The sequence below is a fragment of the Dermacentor silvarum genome, chromosome 4 (assembly GCF_013339745.2).
Source record: "Dermacentor silvarum isolate Dsil-2018 chromosome 4, BIME_Dsil_1.4, whole genome shotgun sequence".
NCBI classification, from domain to species: domain Eukaryota; kingdom Metazoa; phylum Arthropoda; class Arachnida; order Ixodida; family Ixodidae; genus Dermacentor; species Dermacentor silvarum.
The window spans coordinates 70,390,721-70,399,446 of record NC_051157.2 but is presented as its reverse complement, the minus strand read 5'-3'; the positions used below and the strand labels follow the sequence as shown (position 1 = coordinate 70,399,446).

Genomic DNA, 8,726 nt, shown 5'->3' with positions numbered 1-8,726 from the left:
TTTCTTTACTACGGGCCGGCGAGGAACGCAGGCATTGTGGGATACGCCTAGTTGTCCTCCGCTTTTGCCGTGTATGCTGTGGGCTTGGCCTGGGTGAGTGAGTTGCGTTGAAGAAAAGAAAAAGAAATCGAGCAGCGCAATGTCAAAATGAAACGATCAGCAACACAGATTGAGCGCAGCAAGCAGCAGGCCTACGGCGAAGGCGGTGCGGACGGCTCCCGGGGCAGCCGAAGCAAGCACGGGCTCCCAAGATGGTTGCACCGGGCTCCGTAACGACGCCCATCCGTCGCTTCGTGCGGACCTCAACCCGGCGACGGTCGAAAGCCGCTTCTGATGTAGCCCATCGTTCAAACAGGCCAGTGTCCGATTAGGCTTAGCATATTGCGGCTTGACGCACGGAGCGTTCGTCCGGACGCGCGGGGAAGTTGCCTCTAGGCCCCGCCGGAGAGACTGCCGCGAGCGACGACCTAAAGCTTGCATAGAAGGGTCGCGACGTTGCGTCGGCCCAACGAAGCAGCCCCAAGATGTGGAACATGATGTGCGACGTGATGCCGACCATTTCGGAGGACAGCATCGCCCAGCGGAGCGGACAGTTCTCCGGCGATGAAGCAAACTTTGAGCAGCTCATGGTCAACATGTTGGACGAGCGGGATAAGCTCATGGAGACGCTCCGAGAGACGCAGGAGACGCTCACAAACACGCAGCAAAAGCTTTCGGAGGTTGAGAAGGAGCGCGATTCGCTGCAGAGGCAGTTGCAGGCCAACTTGCCACAGGTAGGCCTCCAGCGCGCAGTCGTGCATTGTTTTTGTCTGCCGTTAATTTCCCCCTGTGTTGTGCGATCCCCATATTTTCTACGAATGCTTGAAATTATTCAAGTGTGTGAGTTTACCGTGGACGCGCCCAGTGCATCTCGACTGTGCATCTCGTGTGTTTCGTAACGTGAGCAGTTTGGCCGTGATAACACGCCCACGGTTATGTGTGTGCGTTGGTTGTGTGGAATTCAGTTTTGAAACTACAACTTCTCGACGGGCTTTCGACCATCTGTGAATGTGAAATGTATAGGTGAATCGGTGCTGCGCCTTGTATATTTCCTTGTTGGTGTTGTGGTCGTTTCGATCGCCTTTCTCTGTCATTTTGTTTTCAAGAGTGATCAGGCTCGCCAACACTGGAAACAATATCTCAACTTCGCGATAAGGGCTTTAAAAACGCCCAGATCGCCTAAAGCCTGTACCGACCGCAATTTTAGCACAAAGATGTGATTTTTCTTTTCGACCGCGATATTTAACGAGAAGCGCGACCTAAATGTTTGCTCTTAAACTTTCAGGAATTTGCAACAATCACCAAAGAGCTTAACCATGCAAGAGAGCAGCTTTTGGAAAAGGATGAAGAGATACAGGAGTTAAAAGCAGAACGGAACAATACCAGGGTAAGAGTTTCCTTGCATCTTGCACATACTGCCATTAGTATTCCTCTTGTCCTCAACGTTGATTAAAAAAGAAAGCCATATGAGCAATTTTCTGTGGGCCATCACCAAGTGTTGATCTTTTTATGAGTGAGGTCAGAGCAGTCTGCTGTTTCTTGCATTGCATTGGCTAAAGCCTAGATGAAATCCACTTGCTGTATTTTTTCATATTTAAGTGCTCGCGAAAACCTTCCCCTCTTTGGTCATTGTGGGTGGTAAAAAAAAAAAAAAAAAGATAGGGGGGCTGCTTGCATTTGAGTAAATACAGTATTTATACTTTGTCATTTTTCCTCCTGACTTGTGCTTGTGGAGTGCAAATGACTTGGTGAATTTGTTGTCAAAGGGACACCTTGCTGCATTATTTTGGTATGTCAAACAATTGCATCTGGTGTTGTGTGCTGTCAATTTTTAAGGGTAGTAAACCGAACTCAAGTTCTATGGAAAGTGGAACTCATTGTAGTTTTGACATGTGCCATGTTTCATTCACATGCAGTTGTGTAGTGGTATTTCCTGTGTGTATTTCCTCTGTGCCCTCGTCAAATGAGCTTACTCAGCACCACTTTGGGCAAACTTCACTTTGTGTGAGCATCACTCACAGGCAGCCGAACTTGTGATGCTATAGAATGTTCCCAGTAGGGAATAATGCAATGGACTCACTTTACCTTTTCCAAATGCCTAGCTTTGACAGCAGTGATCAGTGGTAAATGATCCCGTGAAAATTTATTTTTGTACAGTTAATATTGAAGCTGTTTCTATTATGAGACACAATTCACCAGCGGCCTTAAATCACTAATAAAGCAAAGAGATGAAATGTTCTGACAATCGGTAAATCTTAAGATTTGTGAAAGATCCACACTGGGCACTATACTGACTAGGCTATCATCTTGCCAGTGCCAGCATGTGCTTGAGTGTGCCACTGGAGACTGCCAAACACACCATGTGGGTCAGAGCAGCTAGATTATACAGTGGCGCACCGACAGGGGGTGGGGTTTCGGGTGTTGTAACACCCCCCCCCCCCATGCGTCTAGCCCCACCAGTCCAACGTGTACCTACAGTGCTCTGTTCACATTGTCATTACAATTGAGGAGGTGGCTTGAGGTCGAATTTTCCTGATTAACAAAAACCCTCTATTACTGTCTTGTATTTACTGATTCAATCTTAAATTACCTTGAGTAAAATGTTGAAGACATAAACATTGTCATCATCCTTGGTGTCATTGTTATAATTATTAGGCATTTTATTTGCTGTTGGATTCATCTGGGTAAAGCAAGCAAATTGCATATTATGCGAAGTGCTTGCTTCGTCCCCCCCCCCCCACACACACACAAAAATTTAGCCCCCCCTCCCCCCCGGCAGAAATCCTAGGTGCGCTACTAAGATCATAGGTACGTTCGATTCGCCTGCACCGCCTGAACCAGTTCACGAGGCGCTGCACCCTGCCATTCGTTTCAGCGGTGCAGCAATGGCGCCCGCTGAACCACGCCGTTCGTTTCAAAAGGTGCAGGAAAGGTGCAAGGGCTGGTTCATGATTTTGCTGCACCCACTCCACTGTCGGTGCCGCCTTGGTGTAGGTGTACAGGTGCGCGCGCGGCAGCAGCGTAGCAGACGACGCAGCACACTGGCACGAGCACCGTTACTCCGCTTATGCACGTCTGATGTATCTACGCAAGTGTGGTGTGTATTTACGCCCCAGAATTCGATCATATCTGCAGTTCAGGACCTCTCAAACTTATGCACTCCGTGCACATTAGTCGGACATAACACAACGCCTGCACTGTATCTGCACATTGGCATTCGTTTCGAGTGTCGCGCTATGCCTGCACCACAGAAATCGAGCTGCACAACTTCTGAACTTCTCGTGAACTGCCGTGAACTGGTTCACAGTGGTGCAGACGAATCGAACGGACCTTATATCTATCAGTTTCAGTTATTTAGATGGTCTGAGTGAGGTGTTGATAACTTGAACAGACGGAAGTGGTTTCACTAGACATACCTGGCAGGAATTTTTTCCAGTGGTGAAAAATCGTAAGTGCAATGTTGGTACATTGGTGTCTTGTGGTGTATTCAAAGCATTGTACAGGTCGGGTCATCAGGGCAGTTAGCCATGCCAGCAGTTTTGGGGTATAGAGTGATGAAAGGCAGGGATGTAGTACAGACACCATAGCTGCCCGTGAAATGCATGCTATCCTTGTCATGCATGCATGCTTGTATGCTTTACTTGTAAACCATCTGAAGCTCCCCGTCGGTAGCCTGCCAACTGTGGTCTTTCAAGTCCTCATTAAGCATGTTCTTGCAAAGGGCACCATTTTTGTGTGTGCAACTCTTCATTGAGATTAGCAGGGATAGTCCAATGATAGTCGTCAATCAATGATGGACTTAAAATTGTTACTGTTACTTTTGTTTCATGATTTGTACTTAGTATCATGCTAAATTATATTCGTTTGCCAGCTGTTCCGAGTAATACTTTACCATTCTCTTCATGTCATTCATGAAGCATTTTGCCATTATCTAGCCAACTCTACATTGCACATCCAAGGTGTGAATGCGTATGTTGTTGCACAAAGGAAAAGAGTGTGAATAAGGTGGTGAAGTACTCAGACCCATGGAAAATGATAGCAGTGAATGTAATCAAGATACACTGATGATGTAACATGGATCATTTTGTGCTTACATCTGTAGGTCCGTGGCGGTCATATTTTCTTGCCCATTTGAATGTGGTGTTAGGCTTAATTTGGAATGCATTCATAACAGGCACTTTGCCCAAGCTTTGCTAGATACTGTTTTACAAGTAGCTGTGGGCCAACAAAGATGCTGTAATCTCACTTAATGAAGTTGCAGCTGTAGTATGAGCCTGGTCTTAAGATCACAAGTACTTGTATGGCACTTAATGCTGCATTAAATACTGAGTGCTTGTTAGGTTAGTTGTCTGTCATCAAAGCCCGTTTCAACTTCAGCTCTAGGCTGCTATTTTGTAGCGATGCCTTTACCGAAGCTAATGACTTTTAATGCTTCATCAGTGATCAGAGCGATGCTTCGCCTGTGTTGTCAACAGGATCAGCTGGCCATTAGTGGTGGATCATAAGACTGGCATAGATTTGAGTGAAAGGCATCGCTACAAAATAGCGGCCTTGGCCACACCTTCGACAAATTAGAGTGTAATGTTTGCTTTAATTCCCAGACAAGCTGTGTCAGCTATAGGAATTTTTTAGTAATGGATCTCAAGCTTGTTTTCTGTTTAGTTATGTTGTACTAGCTGTGTTGTACTAGCTGCGATCACAAGACATTTTAGCCAGGCTCTCTATGGGCATGGAGGTATTTGTTTCCTGATGCAACATTTTATGTGAAAGTGGAACATCCAGATGTGCCGGCGGAAGCTTTCATGATAAAGTGAAAGCAAGAATAATGTGCTGTTGGATAAGGAACGCCCTTTATGTGTGTCATCTGGTGCTATCTAGCGTGCCATAAAACTACACTCTCTGGGGCCTTTATCGCAGTATTGGCTTGTTTCCTTTCTTTCTTTTTGTTCTCTTAGCATGAAATCGCATTCTTTTCAGATTTCCAGCTCTGTAGGTTTTGTGCTGGCAGTTGATAACTGCTTGATGCTGATAAGCGCCTGCTTGTCAGCACTTCAAGTTAACGTTGGCATTGTTAGAGCTTTGTGCCTATGGATGAAGCCTCTTTTGGTGATTTATTTGAAGCCTGAAAATCTCTATGTTCTGTAGAACACGCATTCCTTTTTTACACAAGTTGTGTGTGTATGTTGACATTAGGATAAGTATGTCCAGATGTACATATGTACATATGACATATGGATAAGTATGTCCAGATGCCTGCACAAAATGTGTACTGTAGCCAGTAAAAGGCTCTCAGATCACAGCCTGTCACCTTTTTCTAGCAATTCCAAAGATTTATTAGGCTGCCATTCATAGTGCCATTCAATTGACATCTCACTGTGATTGACATTTTCGGGAAACTGCAACTCTGAAAAAGCTAGCGATCTTGATGTTTTTATCTTACAGTAAATGGTTTGGGCACTGCAGTCAGATACATTAGGCTTAGCCATACTCTGCCAGCAGTGAAAAAAGTAGTCTCAGCAACAGTTATTCAAGCATAGCAAACAGAAAAGAAAATTAAAAGGAAAGAATGCTAACCATGAAGCATTACAGTGATGCTGTGATTGTCCTGTCAGTTAAACTTTTTTGTTGCATTTTTATTTCAGTGTGCCTAGAGGTAGAATAAATATTGTTTTCATTAACAAGAATATTTGTGCGTTTCCTAAATGCAAGATCAGCTCATTTCTGATAGGTGCCGGACCAGCATTAAGTGACAGAGATGCAAGAAGATGGCACAGCACAACACTCAGCTGGCAACCGAACCTTTATTCTGATACCTATGCATCTAAATAAGTATATACGATGGTAATAAAACAAGGTAGAGGAAACAAAATAGCAGAAAAGCGGATAGATAAGAAGCAGTACATGTCATGGAGGGTATGTTTGGAGACGGGATGGTTGACATCAGTCAGCATTGTGATAGCAAATTTAGTTATTCTTCTCTGAGGCCATGGCGGGTTATGCCATGACAAACGAGTACTCGGGACGGGTTGTGGGCTTTATTCCTTGTGACGGCCGGCGCATTCTTATGGGGGCACCCTTGACTATCATCTCTTGAAAATGGCCATTGCTTTTATTCGTTGTCAGAGCATGCATCTCTTGCAGCTGCAGCTTCACCACTAACCAGAAGCACCCTAGTTGCAAAGCATAAATACATGCAACAGTACCTTATTGTGATGTTGCTTGCAGTTGCTGCTGGAGCACCTGGAGTGTCTAGTATCTCGGCATGAAAGGTCCCTACGCATGACCGTGGTAAAACGGCAAGCCCAGTCGCCAGCTGGTGTCTCTTCTGAGGTGGAAGTGCTCAAAGCTCTCAAGTCACTGTTCGAGCACCACAAGGCACTTGATGAGAAGGTCAGTGGATTTCTTATAATGATATGTTTATGCTTTACCTGCAGTTGCAGAATACAGTATGTACAAGAAAGATCTTGTGAAGTGTTTCCTTCGTGTGGAAGACATGCATCTGCACCCTGGCTAGCTGGTCGGGCCAGTCTTGCACTTCTGCTTCATCTATGGCTGCAATGTCGCTACTGCTGCTGTACAGTGCACTGGCTGAATGGGGGCTGGTTTTCATGCTACCCTTTCATTTCTGATCACACCACTGGCCTCTGGCAAACAGCTGCTGCCCCATGAAACTATGCCAGCTCGGTCACTGCTCATAGGTGCATTGTCCAGATGCCATAGCTACAGAACGAGCAGACTGTGATATTCCAAATGCACTGAGGCCTTTAATCTGGCTAGATCCAAGAACACACTCCTTGGTGCATGCAATGACTTAACAACTAAGTGCCCACGAAAGGTGCCACCTCAAAAAGGTGCAGCAGTTAGGATCATCTGTCCTCAGTTGCAGGGGCACCACAACATGTTGAAGGCGTGCCACTGCCGCCTGCCAAATATTGATGCAAGCTATGTGTAAAAAAAGTAGGTCCCAAGTTTCGTACACCTCCTCAAAATCCTGGAAAACCCTTGAATATTTAAAAAGAGATTCAAGGATCCTTAGAGCTCCCTGAAATTAAATGTGCACCTTGAATTCCTTGAAAACTGGAGTGGGGGGGGGGGGGCTTTGAACATTCAAAGTAACAAACTCCACATAGGGGCTATGCCATGGACACTGTCTATCCGTAAACGATGTGTACAAATAAGGTGTGTTTCCTCCTCACTGAATTTTGGCCTTCGGCATCCTTGAAGTTCTTGAATTGTCCTTGAATTTGTAGTTAAATGTTATGTACGAACCCTGAATTATCTTTTGGAATAACAAAGGTCATAAAGGGGGTGGCACAGCACCTCAATTCAGCTAGCCCTTGCCTGTGATTCGCTGTTTTCAGTGCAGAAAGGCTCAATCACGACACTGTCTTGGAGTTGCAATGGGGTATGTCGGGTCTCTAGACGACTTGTTGCTAGACCAGCAATGAAAATGACATAGCCATTGTCGATAATCACTTTGATGCATTGATCCATAATTTCTGGCAAGGGAGCAGTGACTTCTTGTAGTTCTGTGGATTCCCACTGTTTTGGCCTGCCCCTAATGATAGATATTGTGGTGCTTGTTGCCTCATCATCTGCAAATGTTCACTGGCTGTGCATTGGGCTCGCTGTGGATTTGTCCTGAAGCTAGTCGAGGACTTGCTTTGACTGCCGATGTGAAGAAGACCTGGGTTCAAGTGCCACATAGCTTGAAGATAGCCTTGAAAAGACGATAAAAACTAGTTTGAGCTGCACAATTAAAATATCCATCTCAATACCAAAGAAGCCACTCTTACCGTTAGAAGCAGCTTGGTAAGCCAGAAAAGACAAAAACTAAAGGTGGGGGGGGGGGGGGGCGCTGCCGCCTTGCAGTTCTCGCAGCTGCTCACCATGACGTCGTAGGCTTTTACAGCGACTGCTCGGGCCTAGTTAACTATTTATGGGTAAAAGTGGGACTTCATTGTATTTTAGAAGAGCCCCAGACTGAACTGAGAATTTTACTCAGCTACAAAAGCCGAAATACGGAACAAGTACTTTGAAATCCTTGACGTCACACTGATGGGCCGGCGCTAGGATTTTGGCACGAAATTTAATAAAGGGAAGTAGGGCCTTCATTTTTTCTTCTAATAATACACTTATTACCACAAAATCGCAGGGGGTAGAAGAAAAAGATATTTTATCAGACTGAGCTGATTTAGTGTTTCACTTGCATGGTGTTGCGCAGTGCAGCAGGCAGCATGTTGTATCTAGTGTAGGCTCGCCACTGCTGATGTCACGTGCCTCGGTGAATCACTTATTTGTTCCTAGTTTTTATGAGAAAATTATTATGTGCGCTAAAGATAACATTAAACTAAATTTTGTTTTTCTGTGTATACAGTCGTTAGCAATACAAGAGGAAACAACAGAACTTGTGTTTAGCCAACGATTACTCGAGATGCATGGATTCGAATCTGAGGTGTTGATTTGTAACAGGTATCTTTCCGGTGAAAATTTTTTGTCATTCAAGACTTTGTGCTTGGCATCGGCATTTAGCCACTGTGTCCTCTTGAAGGTAGTTGTGGTGTTTCCTTTCATATTGTTCAAAGGGGTATTTCGTGGAAACGTTCCACCTGCTTCAAATATCGGAGTAGGTATACCAGAAGTTGATTTTGCCTGCTCCAATGGCTGCTCCAAAATACTGAACGCTA

The 8,726-nt window shown here is 45.1% G+C and overlaps 1 protein-coding gene across 3 annotated transcripts in view; it reads left to right on the top strand.

Moving 5' to 3' along the window:
* Positions 1-34: 34 nt before the first annotated feature.
* Positions 35-8,726, top strand: part of LOC119450199 (liprin-alpha-4-like) — an 81,624-nt gene continuing 72,932 nt past the window's right edge. For 2 of the 3 annotated variants that reach the window (XM_049665703.1, XM_049665702.1), the window contains exons 1-3: positions 35-773; positions 1,325-1,426; positions 6,265-6,429. In XM_049665703.1, the coding sequence (XP_049521660.1) occupies positions 525-773; positions 1,325-1,426; positions 6,265-6,429 (516 nt within the window). In that variant the 5' untranslated portion in view covers positions 35-524. The remainder of the gene's footprint in view (positions 774-1,324; positions 1,427-6,264; positions 6,430-8,726) is intronic. The other variant, XM_037713582.2, reaches the window with a different exon arrangement.